This window comes from Balaenoptera musculus, chromosome 4, assembly GCF_009873245.2.
Source record: "Balaenoptera musculus isolate JJ_BM4_2016_0621 chromosome 4, mBalMus1.pri.v3, whole genome shotgun sequence".
In the NCBI taxonomy this organism is placed as follows: domain Eukaryota; kingdom Metazoa; phylum Chordata; class Mammalia; order Artiodactyla; family Balaenopteridae; genus Balaenoptera; species Balaenoptera musculus.
Window position 1 is genome coordinate 135,975,686 of NC_045788.1, and position 21,838 is coordinate 135,997,523.

At 41.3% G+C, this 21,838-nt stretch overlaps 1 protein-coding gene across 2 annotated transcripts in view; it reads left to right on the forward strand.

The window, feature by feature from the left end:
• Positions 1-10,368: 10,368 nt before the first annotated feature.
• The window catches only part of MORC3 (MORC family CW-type zinc finger 3), a 39,570-nt gene continuing 28,100 nt past the window's right edge, over positions 10,369-21,838 (forward strand). The window contains exons 1-3 of one of the 2 annotated variants that reach the window (XM_036850208.1): positions 10,369-10,507; positions 18,973-19,045; positions 20,812-20,944. In XM_036850208.1, coding sequence (XP_036706103.1) covers positions 10,469-10,507; positions 18,973-19,045; positions 20,812-20,944 — 245 coding nt within the window. In that variant the 5' untranslated portion in view covers positions 10,369-10,468. Of the gene's footprint in view, positions 10,508-13,243; positions 13,424-18,972; positions 19,046-20,811; positions 20,945-21,838 lie in introns of those variants that run through there. The other variant, XM_036850209.1, reaches the window with a different exon arrangement.

Genomic DNA, 21,838 nt, shown 5'->3' on the forward strand with positions numbered 1-21,838 from the left:
TGTTAAGTCGTATAGTAATCATTCCATAAGCTGAATTCCATCATCTTCAATCGGACTTTGTGCCATCTCTGAAGTTGAGTGGAGAGACCCCTTTCAACCTTCTTTCAGGATGGTTATGAGGACCCGGCAGTTAGAAATCTGTTGTGGTTAGGATCCAGCAAAGCAACTTTACTTAACAGGGGTCCGCTCTCTGATGTGTGCACAGAATCATCCAGACAGCTTGCTAACTTGCAGAAGGCTTAGCCTCCGCTCCACAAAGTCTGAATCAGTAAATGGGGTGACATTCGGGAATCTGCTTGTGTAATAAGTTATCTCTGATGCCAGTGCTTTCTGGACCACTCTTGGAGAAACACTAGTTTGCAGAGCCACGAGTTCGCAGAGATGATGGCTTTGATGCAAATGAGGAAACCCGCAAGGGGGAGGCTTGTCTGCTTACCTCTCATCCTATACAGGTAGCTCTTTCCAAGTGGTCCTGCATCTAAATCAATACGCCTAACTTTAAGCCAAGGCGGAAATGGACTTTAAAATTGGATCTAGGAAGAGACTATGGCAGTTCCTCAAAGAGTTTAAAATATAATTACCCTATGATCCGGCAATTCCGCTAAAGACGGAAAGCAGGGTCACAAAGAGATATTTGCACACCCATGTTCGTGGCAGCATTATCCACAATAGCCAAGAGGTGGACATAACCTGAATGTACATCAGTGGATGAATGGATTAACGTATGTGATGTAGACATACGGTGGAACATTATTCAGCCTTAAAAAGGAATGAAATTCGGACACGTGCTACAACATGGATAAACCTTGAGGACATGATGCTAAGCGAAATAAATCAGTCACAAAAGGACAAATATGATTCCACTTACAAGAGGTGCCTGAATAATCAAATTCATAGAAACAGGAAATAGAATGGTGGTGGCCAGGGGCTGGGGGAGAAAGGACTGAGGAGTTAGTGTTTAATGGATACCTCTCCTGTCTCCTCCAACCACTCGGGGTTTCTCATCTCCTGCATTTCTTTTTTTTTTTTTAAATATAAATTTATTTATTTATTTATTTATTTTTGGCTGCTTTGGGTCTTCGTTGTTGCGCAAGGGCTTTCTCTAGTTGTGGCGAGCGGGGGCTACTCTTCGTTGCGGTGCGCAGGCTTCTCATTGCGGTGGCTTCTCCTGTTGCGGAGCACTGGCTCTAGGCGCACGGGCTCCAGTAGCTGTGGCACGCGGGCTCAGTAGTTGTGGCTCACAGGCTCTAGAGCGAAGGCTCGGTAGTTGTGGCACACGGGCTTAGTTGCTCCGCGTCATGTGGGATCTTCCCGGACCCGTGTTCCCTGCATTAACAGCCGGATTCTTAACTACTGCGCCACCAGGGAAGTCCCTCTCCTGCATTTCTTACATATGTTGTTTCATCCACTTGATACTATTTTCTCCTCCTCTTTCACCTGGCGAAGTCCTACTCAAGTCGTTTGTTGGTTTATTTAACAAATATATGGGAGCCCGTCTTCGAGATCCAAACTCCCTGGCCTTGCTTCTTTCTACACCTCACAGCGAGGCACTTTCCCAGTGTGGCCCTATGAAAGCACTGAATAACGTAGTAGCCGATCACTGGTCCAAGGTAAGCGCCCTTTTGTGGAAAAGACAGAGCCTGTATCTTCAGTTCCTTCGGCATCTGGCATCAATGAGCAACCAGCAAATAGCTAAATGGAAAACATAAATGTTGATTTATCTGCCCAAGGTGGTGCTGGATGGAAGAAGAAAGGGGAGTAAAACAAAGTTTGAATGAATGGATTTGCAGGACTAGGCAGTGTGGGCTCAGGGAACAGTGGGTTTTTTTCCCCAATCTTGGCCTCTCCATCACTCTAAGAATCCCCTCCCTGCGACTCATGTGGTTTCCCGGACCACCACTTTGGACATGTGAGGTGTTCTGCTTGGCGTGTTTTCCCCGCTCTGTCCTGCTGCTCCCAGCACTGCCTGATTACATGGTCAGCCCAACCCATCTGAAGCATCTCTGTGAGAACCACCCATTCTGTCTTCACCTGGCTTGTCCTTAATTCTTACCGGACCCTTTGACAACCAAACACTTCGGTACTGTACGGAGAGGGAACATTTGACTCTGTGCACTAACCGTACTGCTCAGAGAGCTTTGTGTTCTATTAAAGATACTACAGTAACTAATAAGCACTTGATTGTATATTGTCCCATGTTTTCCTTCCAATTATTTTCTGTTTGTTTCTGAATCTAAGCCAGCCTATCAATCTAAATTCCCTCAGGAAAAACACAAGTTGTTTGGGGACTTCCCTGGTGGCACAGTGGTTAAGAATCCACCTGCCAATGCAGGGGACACAGGTTCGAGCCCTGGTCCAGGAAGATTCCACATGCTGCAAAGCAACTAAGCCCGTGCGCCACAACTACTGAGCCCCGCACACCACAACTACTGAAGCCCACACACCTAGAGCCCGTGCCTTGCAACAAGAGAAGCCACTGCAATGAGAAGCCTGCACACCACAACAAAAAGTAGCCCCTGCTCGCCGCAACTAAAGAAAGCCCACCACGTGCAGCAACGAAGACCCAATGCAGCCAAAAATAAATAAATAAATAAATTTATTTAAAAAAAAAAGACAAGTTGTTTAATATGATTGGGGGCAGGGGGTGGAGCTCGTGGCCAAATGAAGAGTATGATTGGCCTAAAGGCAAGAAAATTCAATCAGAAGTTAATATGTACACATCAGTATAGTTTTTTTGACATCAATATCTATCTATCTATATATTTATGACCACTTATGAGATAGATGAACTCTCACTGCCAATAACAACAACAATAATAAAATAGGGAAAAAAAACTTTATAAGACCTCCTTGAAGACAACACTACCAAAGCAGAAAAGAAGACTTGGAGCTAAAGGGAAGGTTTACTAGGTCTTGAAGAGGAAAATTCAACATCATAAAGTTGTAAATTTTAACTTACAGCATAAATTCTAAGTTAAAGAGTAATGAAGAGAACTAACCTCAGATCTTTATATTATAAAGCTAAGATAATTGGTACCCATGCAGGAATGGACAAGAGGTCAATAGAACAAAATGAAAGTCTATCAATGGACCCAAACACATAGAAAAGTTTAGCATATAATAAAGGTGGTACTTCAAAGCCATAGGGGGAAAGAAAGGCGTCTTATTCAATAAATGGTGTTGGGATAACTGGGTACCCAACAGGGGGAAAATAAGTTGGATTCATATCTCACATCTTTCACCAAAATAAATTCCAAACAAATCAAAGATTGAAACTATGAAGAAACCATGAAAATGCTAGAAGAACTGAGGAAAAGATATTTATATAAGCCAACAATGGAGATGAAATTTCTTAGATGAACATAAATTCCAGAAGCCTAAGAGAAAGTTCTATAATTTTGACTATATAAATTTTCTTTTTAAAATTCTGCACAACAAAAATCATCATAAGCAAAGTAAAAGACAAATGGCAAACAGAAAAATATTTGAGACATATTACAAAGGGCTAATTTCTTCAATACTGAAAGAACTATCAAAAGAAACAGAACAGAAAAGTGGGCAAAAGATATAAACAGGGAGTACAGGGCTTCCCTGGTGGTGCAGTGGTTGAGAATCCGCCTGCCAATGCGGGGGACATGGGTTCGAGCCCTGGTCTGGGAAGATCCCACATGCCGCGGAGCAACTGGGCCCGTGAGCCACAACTACTGAGCCTACACGTCTGGAGCCTGTGCTCCGCAACAAGAGAGGCCGCGTTGGTGAGAGGCCCGCACACCGCGATGAAGAGTGGCTCCCACCTGCTGCAACTAGAGAAAGCCCTCGCACAGAAACGAAGACCCAACACAGCCAAAAATAAATAAATAAATAAATAAATTTATTTAAAAAAAACAGGGAGTACACACACACACACACACACACACACACACTGACACACACACACACACACAATTGCCTTTTACAAATGTAAAAAGACATCCAAACTTACAATATGCGAAAAAAATTAAAATTGCTCTGAGATATTAGTCACTGACCATTTCAGGAATATCAGTGATGGAGGGAAAAGAGCCTCCCCCCTTCCATTGCTACAGAATATACGTTGGTACAAGCTCTGTGGAGAAAATGTGGCAATTTCTACCGAAAGTAAAAATGGATGTATTTTTGACCTCACAATTCTACTTCCAGGAACTTATCAGATATACATGCATATGTGCAAAAGGACTTATGTACAAGTTATTCATTGTAAATATTGATAATAGCAAAAAGTTTGGAGACAACCTCAGTGTCCACCAGTAAGAGATTGACTACATGAATCGCAATACATCAATATAATGAAATGTTATGAAGCTGTAAAACAACGTGATGAAGTTTTTCATGTACAACTACGGAGGCTCTCTGAGATATATTCCGTGTAAAAGTCGAGATGTGTAACTGTGTAGGTTTGTGAAAGCAACCAGTTTTCACGTTGGTTTTTTTTCTTTTTTTTAAATTTATTTTTATTTATTTATTTTTGGCTGCACTGGGTCTTTGTTGCTGCACGCGAGCTTTCTCTAGTTGGGCTGAGCGGGGACTACTCTTCCTTGTGGTGCACGGGCTTCTCATTGCGGTGGCTTCTCTTGTTGCAGAGCCCAGCTGTAGGCGCGCGGGCTTCAGTAGTTGTGGCACGTGGGCTCAGTAGTTGTAGCTCGCGGGCTCTAGAGCGCAGGCTCAGTAGTTGTGGCTTAGTTGCTCCATGGCATGTGGGATCTTCCCGGATCAGGGCTCAAACCCGTGTCCCCTGCATTGGCAGGCGGATTCTTAACTACTGCGCCACCAGGGAAACCCCTTCACGTTGTTTTTGATTTAGATCAATCGGTTAGAGATTTTATTTTCTTCAGATATTCTAACTCTTGTATGGAATTTTAAAATTTCTCTTTTCTTGTCTTAGTTTGGGCTGCTAAAATAAAAATACCATAGATTGGGTGGCTTAAACAACAGACTTTTATTTCTCACAGTTCTGTAATAGGGAAGTCCAAAGTCAAAGCACCTTGGGAATTCCCTGGTGGTCCAGTGGTTAGGACTCCGCCCTCTGTCTGCCGAGGGCCTGGGTTCAATCCCTGGTCAGGGAACAAAGATCCCACAAGCTGCACAGTGCAGCCAAAAAAAAAAAAAAAAGCACCTTCCTGGTTCTACCTGCTGTGTCCTAACAGAAAGGTTGAGGGATCTCTGTAAGGTCTCTTTTATAAGGACTATAATCGCATTCATGAGGGATCCACCCTCTTGACCTAATCACCCTCCCAAAGGCCCCACCTCCAAATACCATCACATTGGGGGTTAGGATGTCAACATATGAATTTTGGGAGGAGACAAACATTCAGTAAACAGCACTCACCAAAGAAGGTAGTTTTTACCATAAAAAAATTACATCAAACTCAGCTTTGACATTTTTAAAGATAAAGATTTCCAAGTCAGCTTGAGTTTCTCTAACACAAGCACCAGAGGCGTGCAGCAGAGCATTTACTTTCCTGAAAAAGCCCCTTTTAAACCAACCTGGTTTAAGTTTAGCCTGTACATGTTTGCCTCACATTTCTTCCATATGAGTAAGCCTTGAGAATGTAGAACTCCACAGTATGCTCAATTGTGTTAAAAAAAGATTAGGAGTGGGGAGGCAAGAATTTGTATGTACAGGTTAAGTGTTTGCTTGTACATGCATAGACTACTGTCTATTCCTGTTGCTGTTCTGACAAATAACCACAATTTAGTGTCTTAAAAACTGCAGAAGGGGGCTTCCCTGGTGGCGTAGTGGTTAAGAATCCGCCTGCCAATGCAGGGGACATGGGTTCGAGCCCTGGTACAGGAAGATCCCACATGCCGTGGAGCAACTAAGCCCGTGCACCACAACTACTGAGCCTGCACTCTAGAGCCCGCAAGCCACAACTACTGAGCCCGCGTGCCACAACTATTAAAGCCCACGTACCTAGAGCCCATGCTCCACAACAAGAGAAGCCACCGCAATGAGAAACCCGGGCACCACAATGAAGAGTAGTCCCCGCTCACTGCAACTAGAGAAAGCCCGTGCACAGCAACGAAGACCCAAAGCAGCCAAAAAAAAAAAAAAAAAACAGCAGAAATGTATTCTCTTCGAGTTTGGAGGCCAGATGTCAGAAATGAACTGAAACCAAGGTGTCTTCAGGGGCTCGTGCTCCCTGTAAATTCTAGGGGCCCTGGAAGGGAGTTTCCTTGCCTTTTCCAGCTTCTGGAGCTGCATTCCCTGCATCCTTTGGCTCATGGCCCTTCTCCACTTTCAAAACCATCCACATAGCATCTTCAAGTCTCTGGAGAGATGCTTCAGTGGTCAAGTAGCCTCCTGTGACCAAATCTCCCTCTGCCTCGGTCTTACAAAGACACTTGTGATTGCATCTAGGGTCCACCCGGATATTCCAGGCTAATCTCATTTCAAAATCAACATTGCTGAACATCACATAGTTAATAAGTGAATAAGTTGGATTTAGGCCCAGACAGACACTACACTATACTATTAAATTAAAATTCTTTTTTTTTTTTTTTTTTGCAAAGTGCTGGTTGAGACTCACCAAATTGATTTCACAACTCACTAATGGGCTACAACTTATTGAATAAACAGCCAAGAGACTGTAGATTCCACAAGAGTGGAATCCTCTATTTTGCTCATCACTGCATTCTTGGAGCCCTCACTTTGATAGACACAAAGTAGGTTCTCAACAAACAGTTGATGAAAGAGCCTCTCACATAACAATACAATGTGAAAGCTGGAGGAAACTGAGAAATTACCCAGTCCAGAGGATTGCAAATGGTATTAACTAGCACTCTTACTTAGGTGTTTCACATGTCATTTACCCTGTGGACAAAGAATGTCATCTGCCATATCAGTAAAGAAAGGATGTTGTGGCCATCAGGCCATCACCCAGCGTACACACTGAGGGGATTCGGGATGGAGAATAATAAGATACTGGCACTAGAGAGTTAAGTGTACATCAAAGTGGTGATTTCAATAAGCCCAGACTCTTGCCTCTCCCCATACCTAGAAAAGCACTAAATTCACTAACTTGAGATGTCTGGTTTTCTTTAATTAACAGTAATCTTTTGATGCTCCGACTACCTGGGTTTTTTGCAAAAACCCCTATATATCCTGGCTCCCCCCTTACATCTTCAGAACAGTCCCTCAGAGCTAATGAGAGGCTATCTCCTTGGCTTAAGTCCTCGGTATGTCCACCGAATAAAACATAATTCTCAACTTTTAGGTTGTGCTTTTTTTTTTTTTTTTCATTTGAGAACCCAGTGGTCAGTAGCAAGGGTGGCAACAGAACACAAGCTTTTTTTTTTTTTTTTTTTAACATTTCCTCATTCAGTTATTCAAAAATATTTGAGAACCTAAAAACCTCAAATTGAAATAATTAGATAAAACAAAAACGCAAGTTGCAGAGGAACTAGACTTCCATATTTGTAAATAGTATTGGGTTGGCCAAAAAGTTCCTTTGGTTTTTAAAATAAAAGACACATTTTTCACTTTCACCAAGAACTTTATTGAACAGTGTATTCACTGTTTTGTTCCACTACCTTCTGCCATTTTTCAGGCAACTTCATAATTCCATCTTCCCAAAGTTTTTTATCTTTTTGAGCAAAGAACTGTTCCAGATGCCTTTTACAGTCTTCCAGGGAATGGAAATTTTTTCCATTAAGAGAATTTTGTAAAGACCGAAATAAATGGAAATCCAAAGGTGCAATGTCTGGTGAATACGGCGGATGAATCAGAACTTCCCAGCCAAGCTGTAACAGTTTTTGCATGGTCATCAAAGAAACATGCGGCCTTGCATTATCCTGATGGAAGACTATGCGTTTTCTGTTGACTAATTCCAGACTTTTTGTCGAGTGCTGCTTTCAGTTGGTCTAACTGGGAATAAATAGTACTTGTTGGAATTAATCGTTTGGTTTTCCTGAAGGAGCTCATAATAGAGGACTCCCTTCCAATCCCACGGTATACACAATATCACCTTCTTTGGATGAAGACCGGCCTTTGGTGTGGTTGGTGGTGGTTCATTTCACTTGCCCCACAACCTCGTCCGTTCCACATTATTGTACAGCATCCACTTTTCATCACCCGTCACAATTTGTCTTAAAAACAGAACATCTTCGTTACATTTCAGTAGAGAATTGCATGCAGAAATACGGAAATACGGTCAAGAAGGTGTTTTTTGCTTAACTTATGTGGAGCCCAAACATCAAAGTGATGAACATAACCAGGCTAGTGCAAATGATTTTCAGCGCCTGATTTGGATATTTTGAGTATGTTGGCTGTCTCCCGTGTGGTATAACGTTGATTGTTCTCAGTGAATGTCTCGATTTGATCGCTATCAATTTCAACTGGTCTACCTGACCAAGCAGCATCGTTCAGTGAGAAATCTCCAGCGTGAAACTTCGCAAACAACTTTTGACATGTTCGATCAGTCACAGCACCTTCTCCATACACTGCACAAATCTTGTTTTGTATTTCAGTTGCGCTTTTACCTTTCTTGAAATAATAAAGCATAATATGCCAAAAATGTTGCTTTTTTTTTCCATCTTCAATTAAAATGGCTACACAAATATTCACCAATTTTGGGCTTCCCTGGTGGCGCAGTGGTTGAGAATCTGCCTGCCAATGCAGGGGACACGGGTTCGAGCCCTGGTCTGGGAAGATCCCACATGCCGCGGAGCAACTGGGCCCGTGAGCCACAATTGCTGAGCTTGCGCGTCTGGAGCCTGTGCTCCTCAACAAGAGAGGCCGCGATAGTGAGAGGCCTGCGCACCGCGATGAAGAGTGGCCCCCACTTGCCGCAACTAGAGAAAGCCCTCGGACAGAAACGAAGACCCAACACAGCCATAAATAAATAAATAAATAAATAAAATTTTTTTAAAAATCACCAATTTTGATGTTTTTTTTTTTAAATGCACGCTGATATGACAGCTGTCACTCTGCAATCTAACAAAATTGTTTCAAATGAAGTTAAGGACAACTAAGTGCTACTAGAGCCATCTTACAGAAAAAACCAAAGGAACTCTTTGGCCAACCCAATATTTAGCATATAGTAAATCTGGAGTAATGTACGCCAAATTATTTATATGTTCTGGTAAAGGTATTGGGGTAAATTTTATGTTTTACATTTCTGTACTATTTGAATTTTTACAAAGAAAATGTATTTCTTTTACAATTATAAAAACGCAATGAATATTTTAAAAACCTTTAAACTGTTTCTTTAACCGCAGTATCTGACAGCCCTTGACTTAGTCATTTCTTTCTTTCTCCCTTCCTTCCTTTCTTTCTTTTTTTTGCCACGCCTCATGGCATGCGGAATCTTAGTTCCCTGACCAGGGATGTAATCCGTGCTCCCTGCCGTCTTAACCACTGGACCACGAGGGAAGTCCCAACTTATTCATTTCTATATACTACTAACTTAGCCCAAGGCCCAGCTCAAAGTCGATACTGAATAAATGTGCACGAGCAAAAGGACTCAATAAGTTGCAATATGAGAAAGGACTCGTTTTATCAGGATGAAGGATGATAATTTTCAAGGTACATCCCAAAAGTACAGTCTTCATTTCATTAATAAGGTTTCAAATTACATTGACACTGGTGGGCATGTGATGGCTTTCTTCAGTGTAATTCATGTCCAGATTGGTCAAGCACCTCAAGTGCACATTTTTGGGTCACCAACTCCCATGGCACCCGGCTTCAAAGTTGGGGCCCTCAAGCTGCAAAAGGAAAATCAAAAAGGAGTAGGTGTTGCTAAGAGATCTCTCTAAAATGGAGCCAGAGGCCATTGAGGAAGTGTGACTTATGCATGTCTCAGCCCAGAAAGAATCTGACCTTTTGACCGCTTATCTATCGTCTAACAAAGGTATCCAGAACATCTGCACGATGTTCCAGAAATTCAAGATACTTATCCGGCCCTTACCCTAAATAACTCGTGACAGTCTATCCCTTAAGGACAAATATTTCCTTTTTGCATCAAAGTCAATCATAATTCCTGCAAGACAACTTTAACAACCTTGTGGTTTTTGCCTTTATAAGCCTCAGACTCTCTTTCCCAAACTGTTTTGCTGGCACCTATCCCCAGTTGCAATTCCCAAGGTCCCAAATAAAGCTCTTTGCGGCCTGCATGCTGATTACTGTTTGACAAAGCCTCTAGGTTCAGTTACCGCAGGCACCCTACGGGTGCCTCACGCATGCGCCCTACTCTGCAGGGCCCCGGAGCTTGAAGCCTACCTCTCACGCTGTCCCGGCTCCCTTAACCCCCAGGGCGATTTACCTTCCCTACACTCCCAATTCCACAGCGCCGGGAGGCGGAAGTGAGTGGGCGGGGTCACCCGCGCGCTCCGCCCCGGAAGTGGGCGGGCCTTGCGGGCTCCACATTTGTCTCCCGCCGCCTCCCAGTCGGATTGCGGCTGAGGCCGGTCCTGGCTTTGTAATTCGCTCAAGATGGCGGCGCAGCCACCCAGCGGGATCCGCCTCAGCGCGGTGAGCAGCCGCGAGGGGTGGAGCGGGCCGTGTCCCAGGAGGGCGGGCAGGCGGGCAAGCGAGGGGGGGGCCCGCAGTGGGCGGTGGCGACTCGTCGGCCCGGCGCGGCGGCTGGGGCCGCGGCGGGGCCGGGGGAGGCGGCGGCGGCCATCTCGCTACCGACGGCGGAGCTGCGCGGCGGCGGGCAGGGCAGGGCCGGGCCGGGCGGCGCGCGTCGGGCTGCGTTTCTGTTTTGCCTCTGCAGCTTCGGGGCGGGCCGGGGCCGCGGCCCCTCCTCCTGGCTCCCTCTTGGCTGCCCTGCAGCTGTCGTCCGAGGGCGAGGCCTCGGCGGCCAGCCCGCCCGCCCCTCGGACCGCGGGGCCTCTGACCCATCCTGGCCTGCGGGCCCGCGGGGTGTCCCGGAGGGGGAGGGAGAGGTAGTCTGCGGCCAGAAATGCCCAGCGGCCTTGACCTCCTGGCGGTGGGACGGGGTGCTGCGAGCTGGGACTAGTCTTCCTGATTCATTTAAATTCCTGCCGCTTCCCTCCAGTTAAGCCCTCGGGCCCAAATCGCTACTGGGTCACCACCGAGCTCTCCCGTTTCCCCTCTAGTCTCCGGGTCGTGTCTGTTCCGGAGCGTCTCGGGTTCTTGGGAATCCTTGAGCATGTTTTTTGTATCTGTGAGTCTTTTTCGGAGGGAGCGGTCACACAATATGAATTAAAATTTCACAGCCTAAGGTGTGGGCGTGGCCTCCCTACATGATTCTCCTTAAAAAGTTGGCGTTGTTATGCAAAAATGTACCTCTTCTCTGGAGGGTGTTGGTGCTGGCCAAAGAATGGCTGCAGCAGTCTCATTATTCGAATGGTAATACCATTGCTTTTAAAATGGTATTTTGCCCATTGACTTGGATTCACTTAGCCAGATTCCTGCCAACACCTGGTATCTTTAGACTTTAACGTTTTTCCTGATGAGTGTGAAATGGTATCTGTGCTTACTTTACATTTACTTGACTGTGAAGTTGAAAGTTTGTCACATTTCACCCTTTTTGGTTTGGGATTTAAAAAAGAAAAAAAAACTTCATACCCTTTGCCCATTTTTCTATTTTCTTTTTCTTCTGAGGGGTATTTTTATTGATTTATGAGTGTACATATTCGGAATAAAGGCTCTTTGGTTACCTAACTGGTTTATTGAATGAGATTGTATTTAGTAGATGGAAGACAGAGAGGAACTTTACTCTTACCACTGGCTTTAAACATTATTTACTAATTCACCTAGGTGAATCTGGACAGATTCTGATGCTTTCCAATTAGCCTCAGGTACAGTTAAGTCAGACCTTAACTACTTTAAAAGCTCTTATTCATTTTAAAGCCCTGCTCTTTCCCCTCATATTGGGCCAAATTCTGGCCCAGAAAACTGTGGTGAGAAAAAGGAGTGAACTGGGTGTTTGTTTTTTCTTGCTATTTCTGCACTTTGATTCTCTTCCCCATTCCCCAGCTCCTCCCAAGTTGCTATCTCTGTCTCTTCAAGATTGAGAAGACAGAGGGAGCAAATGTAAGGGTCAAACAGTCTTGAGAGACTGGCATTGTTGTTAGCTGGCTCTCTGGGTGTAGCAGCTGTCCATGTGCTAAATCTTTCTTTTGTGGGTAATAATGGGCCGTTTGGAACCTCATTGACAGAAATCTCCCATCTGCAGCTTCTGGAGTGTATTTCCACTGGTCTTTTGCTTTAGGACAGGAGTTGGCAAACTGCAGTTTATGGGCCAAATCCAGCCTGCCACCTGTTTTGTATGGCACACGATCCTTAAATGGTTGGGGGGAAAAAGATAAAAGAATAATATTTCATAACCTGAAAATTATGTGAAATAGACATTTCACTTCCCATATATGAAGTTTCATTGGAATAAAGGCTTGCTTATTCCTTTGGTATAGCTCTCAAATGCTAATACCATTTTGTGATTTAGAGCATTGGTTCTGGAGCTCACATGCCTGGGTTCAAATCCTGACTGATAACTGTGTATGTGACCTGAAGAGTGGGAATAATAATCTTACCCGCTGGAAAGTTGGTTTAAATGAGCCAATACCTGTAAAAGTCTTATAAAGGTCCTGTGCATGCCATAAATACTCAGTAAATATTTGCTGTTTTTTTTTTTTTTTTTTTTTACTGTTAGCAGTGAAGCCTATCCACTTGTAGCTACACAGGTGTAGCTTCTTGAGAACAGAGTACATGGGAAGAAAATTTATGTCTTTTCTTGGAAATATGTTTTTGCTACCCTTGCTCTTTACATATAATTTGGCTGGGTTTGTAATTCTAGATTAGAAGTTATTTCTTTTTAGAATTTTAAAAGCATGCTTTATTGTTCAGTAGAGTCCTATGCATTGTACTGGTACTTAGGCTGGAAACTCAAGTCCATAATGTATGGAAAATTTTCTCATTTATTTGGTGCCAGTTTTCCCTTTATTTTTCTGTTTTCTTTTGTCTCCTGTTTTCCCTCCCATTGCTTTTTCTTTCTGGGAGATTTCCTCCGTTTCTTCTCCTTCCTTTCTCTTACCATATATTTAATTATTATAAACACTGTCTTATTCTCTGAGTATCTTTTAAAAATCTTTCTCAACAAAATATTTGTTCTTATCTCTGGGTATATTAATCATAGTATTTTTGAAGTTTTCTTTTGCTTACTGCATTGCCTCTCATTTCTTTACATTCTTTTTACTGTGTGTTTTTTATTCTAATTTTACACATTCTCAAATGTCTGGAGATGGTCAGCCTTCTACTTATATCTCCAAGTGAGACACTAAAAAAATGAATGTTCATACCCGAGTAGAGCTAGTCCTTTGGTGGGCTTCAGTGTTGGGTGATCAGGTAGGAGCCAGCAGTGTTGTTGGAGCACTCTCTGTCAGTATCTGGTGACCCTAAAGAATGGAACTGTTAGACCATAAAGTAAGTATCTTTAAAATAACTTTGAAAACTTGTAAAATAATTTTTTTTCAAGTGAGGGTTAGAAAAAGCTATCCAGAATGGCCTGGCACAATTGTAAAAGAACCAGATAGAAATTATAGAAATCATTCCGTTTTCCAGAGAGGAATTCTACATCTAGTCTCCTGCCATGGCTTATATAATCCTGGCTGCTAGCTCTTCTGAAGCAGAGAAAAGGAGATAGGAGTATCCCATTGTTCAGTTTGCAGATTTGGTTTTCATTTGTTTACTATTGTGGTAAAATACACATAACATAAAATTTACCATCTTAACTATTTTTAAGCGTGCAACTCAGTACGTTAAGTACATTCACATTGTTGTACAACCAATCTCCAGAACTCTTCATCTTGCAAAACTAAAACTCTGTACCCATTAAAAAATAACCCTTTGTTCCCCCTTCCACCAGCTCCTGGCCGTTTTACCTTCTGTGAATTTGACTACTCTAGGTACATTATATAAGTGGAATCATACATTATTTGTCTTTTTGTGATTGGCTTGTTCCTCTTAGTATAATGTCCTCAAGGTTCATGCATGTTGTAACATGTATCAAATTTTCCTTCCTTTTTAAGGCTGAATGATATTCCGCTCTATGAATATGCCACATTTTGTTTGTTCATTCATTCATCGATGGACATTTGTGTTGCTTCCACTTTTGGCTATTATGACTAATGCTACTGTGAACATGGGTGTGCAAATGTCTCTTGAATCCCCTGCTTTCACTACTATATACAAAATAGATAAATTTTATACAAAATAAAAAACAGTAAGGACCTACTGTATAGCACAGGGAACTATATTCAGTGTCTTGTAATAACCTATACTGGAAAAGAATCTGGAAAAAAAAAATATATATATATACACACATACATATATACATATATATATACACACACACACACATATCTTTGTGTGTGTATATATGTATGTATGTATAATGGAATCGCTTGGGTGTACACCTGAAACTATCACAACATTGTAAATCAGCTATACTTCAATTAAGGAGGAAAAAAAAGGACCCTCCTTTCAGTCCTTTTCAGTATATACCCAGAATTAGAATTGCTGGATCCTATGGCAAATGTATATTTAATATTTTGAGGCCCCTCTATATTGTTTTCTACAGTGGCTGCACCATTTTATATTCCCTCGAAGGGTGCCCACGAGTTTCAGTTCCTCCACGGCCTCCCCAACACTTACTTTCTGCTTTTGTTGTTGTGTTTTTTGTTTTGATTTTTAACAATACCCAACCCTTTGAGTGTGAGGCGGTATCTCCTTGTAGTTTTGATTTTCATTTCCCTAATGATTAGAGACGTTGAGCATCTTTGGAGAAATATCTATCTGAGTCCTTTGCCCATTGTTTAATCTGTTTGTAGTCTTCTTCTTGTTGAGTTGTAGGAGTTCTTTGTAAATTCTACATATTAACCCTTCATCAGATACTTGATTTGCAGATTTTCCCCCCCATCCTGTAGGTTGCCTTTTCACTCTGTAGATTGTGTCCTTTGATGCAGTGGTCCACGGCCTGCTAGGAACTGGGCCGCACAGCAGGAGGTGAGAGGCTGGCAAGCGAGTGAAGCTTCATCTGCCGCTCCCCATCGCTTGCATTACCGCCTGAACCATTTCTCCATCGCCCCCCGTTCCCAGTCCGTGGAAAAATTGTCTTCCAGGAAACTGGTCCCTGGTGCCAAAAAGGTTGGGGACCACTGCTTTGATGTACAGAAGTTTTAAATTTTGGTGATTTCAAGAAATCATTGCCAAGTCCAACGTCATAAAAGGTTTCCCCTATGTTTTCTTCTAAGAATTTTATGGTTTCAGCTCTTTGATCCATTTTGAGTTAATTTTTGTTTATGGTATAGGGTAAGGGTACAACTTCATTCTTTTTATGGATATCCAGTTTTCCCAGCACTATTTGTTGAAAAAACTGTCCTTTCCTCATTGAATGGTCTTTATACCCTTGTGGAAAATCATTTGACCATATACGAGAGGGTTTATTTCTGGTCTATTTGCTGACCTGCTTTTAACCCACCTGCTTTTGATTGTCTGTGAGCCCACCGCCGTCAGTTTCTCCAGAGGACAGACCTCCAGCCTTATGTGGTTTGCTGAGGGTAGTTGAAGGGCTGCTCAGGGTAAAAGAAGGAGCTGGGGAATCTTTCTTCTTTTAAAGACTTTCAACCTATCTTGTTTTCATACAACTTCTAGTATCTTTTACTTCAAAGGTACAAAGTCTAATTTCTAAGACTTTCTGGGGTTGCCAAGGTTCCTGACCTGCTTCTGGTTGGCTTTCTCATCTCCTACAGGCTTCGGATTTAGCTTTTTCCAGGCTATTAAATCAGTTGTCACTAGTCTGTGCTTTCCAGTTTGCAAACTTCTGACTATTTTGTTTGCTATTAGTAATCACTTCTTTGATTCTTTTTGTTCTTCTGGGTTTATGCCCCTTTTTTCCCTTCGTTATAGAGTGGCTTTGGGAGGCAGCAGAGGTAAACACTGTCCATGTGTTCAGGCTTCCATCTTATATTTAAATGATTTTTTAAAATTTGTGACTATTTGTTGACTCTAAAAGTTCTACTGATTTTTTTTTATATATATATTTTTTATTTATTTATTTTTGGCTGCGTTGGGTCTTCGTTGCTGCGCGCGGGCTTTCTCTGGTTGTGGTGAGCAGGGGCCACTCTTCGTTGCTGTGCATGGACTTCTCATTGCGGTGGCTTCTCTTGTTGTGGAGCACGGGCTCTGGGCGTGTGGGCTTCAGTAGTTGTGGCTCGTGGCCTCAGTATTTGTGGCGCACGGGCTTAGTTGCTCCGTGGCATGTGGGATCTTCCCGGACCAGGGCTCGAACCCGTGTCCCCTGCATTGGCAGGCGGATTCTTAACCGCTGCGCCACCAGGGAAGTCCGAAGTCCCTCTGTTGATTCCTTAAAATATCTGTGTGGTCTTCATTGTCTCATTTTTGTGTGTTTTTTGGAGGGGAGGATTACTTTTTAAATGTCTAGTTATTTCAGGGTATTCCTGTTTTATAGGCTGATATTTCTTTTACCTAGTGTTGGGGGGCGATGTCTAATACTACTGTGTCTTGTCTGCTAATATTTTCTCCTGGTGGATTGTTTCCTTAAATGTTATTTTAGATTGTGTACTCAAATATTCCCCAAATAATGTCTCTGGGAGAATCCTATGCAGTCTGGTTGAGGCTGTGTCTCCACAGTGGTTCTGCAGGTTATATAAATTGAAATGCTTAACCCAAGTGAAGGCATGCCTCTTTACAGAATTTCATGTTACACTTTTTTTTTTTTTTAACCTAGAGTCCAGACCAAAGCTTCCCATTGGGCATATTCCCCCCACCCCCTTTTTTACTGAGGAGGTAAGAGGGGGCAGTTACTTCAAGTGTGTGCTTCTCTTCTGCCATGTCTCCTATCCCTGAGTCACCATTAAAATCGAAACCTGTGTATTCCAGTTAAGCACCCCACTCTAATCCCCATTTTCAAATTTTATTTTAGTTTTTAATTCCTTCTTTACTTGAGGCCCATGAGGATTTTCTTTATTTATATATGAGCTCGGTTGTGCCTTTAGAGGTATACTTACTTTTTTAAAAAAACATACACTTATAATGCTTATTATGTCCCAAGTGTTCTTCTAAGCATTTACAAATATTAAGTTTTTTAATTCTCTTAATGTCCTGGTAAGCTGATATTATTATCATCCTCATTTTCACAGATGATAAAAGTTGAGGCACAGAGGGTTAAGTTGCTTACCCAGGATCACACATCTAGTTAAAGGTACTCCACAGTCCATGTCATGTGTGTGTGTGTGTGTGTGTGTGTGTGTGTGTGTGTGTGTTGGCTGTTGAAGGGTGTTTTTCTTTCCAGCTGATGACATGTTCTAGAGATGAGAATTAAGAGTAGTTGAAAATAATGCTTTTGTTTAAATACCCAAAAAGCCACTGTTTAGCATTCATCTTTTCTTACTGATGCCTTCTTTGCTTTGTTCCCCCGGGACTCTTACTCAAGAACAATGTGTACCGTGTCAGTCTGGAGTTGGTATATAGGATGAAGTCATTGAAAGTAAGTTGACAGTCTGCCCACAGTCTGCCGTACATCTAAAATCAAAGTATTACAACGTGGGCCAAAATACCCAATTTCTAACTCCAGACTTCACACCTAACAAATTCATAAAATAGAGAGCAAAGACAGAAACTATTCCAAGGGTTTCTGGTGTTGATTAATCGTCTTCTCCTTTGGTAGCCAGAGGCTTTACACCCCAAAGCCATGCCCCATAGTAAGATTTAGAATGGGTGAGGAGTACACTATGTATTCTTTTATAAATGGAGGACTGATGATTGTGCAAGGGGAGGGCCTGGGACAGGACTCAGGTAGACTAATTTGACAAAAGGTTTATTGTAGAAGATGAAGGCCTAGAAATTGATTTTCTTTATAAAAACTCTTGTTTTAGGAAGTTGGGGAATTCCTTATACTCCATTATTACGTGGATGTATGCTATAGAAAGTATGCCATAGAAGGTCTGAATTACATATGGTCCAGTTTGAAGACCACTGCTCTACAGAATACCATTTCTCACATGTGTACTTTAACCTGATAGTAAACAAATGCTTGGGGATTGTCTAAAATCGAGGGTGGAGAGAGGTAAAGTAGACCTCTCTCTGACACCTTGTGGCAGCAGCTGAACACTGTAAATGCAGCTGGTTGGATTTATAATCTAATCATATTTCTAGGGCTCTTCACATGAAACACTTAAAGTGCCTCTTTTTTCCCCCCTTAAATATGAGATAATCTGTTCAAAATGAACACAAAAAAGTCCTCATTTCATGGAAATACTCTGCATATTGAAATTTCCAAGCCTCAACCTTTTTAAACCATTTGTACATTTTTAGGCATTTGATACCTGCACTATTCAGGAATTGAGAGAGTTCCCTATAGCATGAGGTTGATTAACATACCCTTCCATACTGTATTACCATGAATCAGACATAAACTCTCTGGAGGTCAAGAAGGTTTGTTGCATTTGAACTGTTATTTGACATTGTTTGAAGGCTTTATAGATGTATACTGCTCCAGTGCTGCAAGTTCAACTGTTGATATAATGAACTTGGAGAGACCATGAGAAAAGCCTGTTGATTAATAAGCAAAGCTAAGTTTATTAAGCTTAATGCACTAAAGGAGAAAACACCCATTTGACAAAGTCTTAGTTTTATCTCATGGTAATTTTGAGGTAGGTCTTGGTAGGGTGGATAGCTTTGGGATTGGGCGCTTTATGATATGGCTCTGGATTGGTCTACACAAGGAGGCAAGGGTTTTGCAGCACAACTTGATGAGAAACTATTTAGTTGATTTACAGCCTTATCTTCCAGGAATCTCATTTTCCGGGTTATGTCTTCCAGGTATATCCTGACACAAGCAGCTAAGTCATTCTTGCTTGGTCTCTCTTAATACTGGGACAGAAAATTATTTTGGCGTCTGTTCTCAAAAGTAAGACCTTAATTAATTTACGTGAATCATTGGTTTATTTCAGCTTTGCCCGAAGTTTTTACATACAAATTCTACGAGTCACACTTGGCCATTTAGTGCGGTTGCTGAATTAATAGGTAAGTAAATTGGTGTTTCGTGTATAATCTGTTGCTTGCAATTGAAGTTCTAAAAAGCTTTTTATTGAAAAATAGCATGCAGATGTGCTTTTAAAAAAAAACCAAAATGTATCTCAACAATAACATTGGTAAAGGTTACCTATCATAACAACTATTCAAACTGATGTCAAATTAATCACTGCTCAGCCTTCCCTATACAATTGTCAGAGTATTTCCCTATATTACTATCAAAGTACTTTAATTTGCAAGGTTCCTAAAGCATTTATGTTGAAAATATTTTTAGTCCATTATAAAAGAAATACGTCTATTGCCAAAAAGTGAGAATTATGGTTTTTTTTTTTAATAGTCGGAAAATATTTATAACAGTGGATTCATTTTTCTGGTGTTAGTAACTAGGAGGATTATATTATGTTAGATTTGTGATAATAAATTCTTGGTTTTTCCAATAGATAGAATGATCAAGGTATAGGATTACATTTAAAAGTGTTTTAATGAACATGAGAAAAGAGGCAAGGTTGTGTTCAGATTTGCATTATGGGTCATGTTTTTTATTTCTTGGTAAAATTAATGCACATGAATTCTTGGGAATTCTTAGATATACTTTAGATTCATTATCAAGAAAGAGTCCTATGTTGGATGTGCAAGGAAAAGAAAAGAAAGAAAATTTGAGAACCCTTCTTTTCTTTGGTGAAGTTAGATTTTCCAGAGTCTCTCAGCTAACATGTGCTGTTCCGATGTAGACTCTGAAGTGCAAATGAGATAACTTTGCAACTATTCACGGTCATTCTTTTTCATGGCAACCCGGAGGAGCTATGTAGCCTGGGGTTGTTCATACATAGTGCTTCTCTAGCTTTGGGTTAGGGCAACTGAAAGTCATGGTGCTCTTTGTGGTGTATCGAATTTTTAAGTTTTTTTATGAAGCTAAGGTAGTTGATGAAAAAGATTATTTGATTGTAATTGAAGGCTTACGGAAGGATAGTTTGAGAACCATTATTTATATTATAATGAAGACTTCAAAATATACCTCAAAGGTATTTTTAGTCAGTTAGGGATATTCTGATAGATGTTAGATAGTTCACAAGTTGATTTTTTTTTTTTTCACAAGTTGATTTTATTATTACTACTGTTGAAAATTTTTTCATTTTTCTTTGATATTCCTCTTACTTACCTATTCTGAGAGAAACAAGTATGCTAGGCAAGGGTGTTAAATGGTGAGGTGTACAGAGATGAGAAAAATGTACCAGCCACCAGAAACTTCTGTTAGATTGAAAAGGGCTACAATTTGAAGAACTGTGTAGAAGTAAACCTTCATCTGTGTGTATAGGTTAGCATACTGCTTTCTCATTTATTCAGTAACTGTTGTGGACCTTCCATGTTAACTTGCAGTGCTGTTGACACGCAGCTCTCAGTTTCCCTTGTGATAGCTAGGCTAGTTCTTTGGGCAGAAGAAGACTTTCCTGTCTTGATCATCTCTTCAGTGCAGTGATTCTTCTGGCTTTACACCTTTTCAGTGTAGTGGGTACCAGTGTCTGCTCTCTATATAACAAATGGAGGGCTTTAGATAGAGTTAATTCTGTAATAGTCAATGAACAATATATAGCATAGTACAGTTTAATTTCAAATGGTCAAATCTTAGGAGTTCTGAAACATTTCAGCTTTTAAATTTTCCTTAAAATATATTCTGTTGCTTGTTAAAGTGTTGTTCTGAACTAATTGCTCTTCTTTAAAATGCAAAATCAAAATTTCGCAAAACTTTCGTTTCTCAGATAATGCTTACGATCCTGATGTGAATGCTAAACAGATATGGATTGACAAAACAGTGATAAATGACCATATATGCCTGACATTTACTGATAATGGGAATGGTATGACTTCAGACAAATTACATAAAATGCTGAGGTATGTAAAAGTGTCACACTCCTTAAAATCATTGCTTTTACCTGGTTCAGGTGTTTCATGTGTCATACTTAGAGCCTGTAGTTTTTGTTTTTTAAACATGAAATGCTATACCCACAGTGTGCTCTATTCTCTTAAGTCGTCCGTCATTTTCTACTGCTGTTAGATTATTAAGCAGTCCCTGCCATTCTCATCACCCGCTCCCCATGTCTGACTTATCTAAAATTCCACCATTCCTTTAGAGTTGTAGCACATTGACATCAGTTGTTTGTGCTTTAGTGGAAATAGTTTTAGCTACTGTTTCCAATAAAACTTACCACTTTGGGGAATGGGGACTGGTAATTTTAAAGTGACACAGAGGATGAGGAAGTAGCATAGTCGTAAGGGCTTGGGCTCTAGGGTCACAGAATAGGATGTCAGGACGAAGCCAAATGTGCCTGAAATAGAAGCTAAGATACATAGTACAGGTATGAGGTAGAGGGAGGATTTGCCTCAGAGGCCTTTCTGCTGTCTCTCAAATACTCCTTACACTGATAACAAAGGCAGGTTCACCCGATCAATAGTCACAGTACGACAGGCTTGCTGAGAACAAGAGAATCATTCACACTTAGAGGAAGAGATTTCATAGGGTGAAATCTCAAGGTCCCTGGAGCCTAAATTATAATTCAGCCATTTAGCTAGGATGTGCCAGGCAATGAGCTCCTGTTTTAGTATGTGTAATCTTTACATCCCTATAATGTGGATTTGGTTTCCTTTGTTTCAGAGATAGGGAAACACATCAATACAGATTAAAAGTAATTTGCCCAAGATTATATAGCAAGGAAGGATGAGGCTAACATTCAAACTTAGGCACTTTACTTGGTATTACAGTTTTTGAATTAAAATAAATGAAGATTA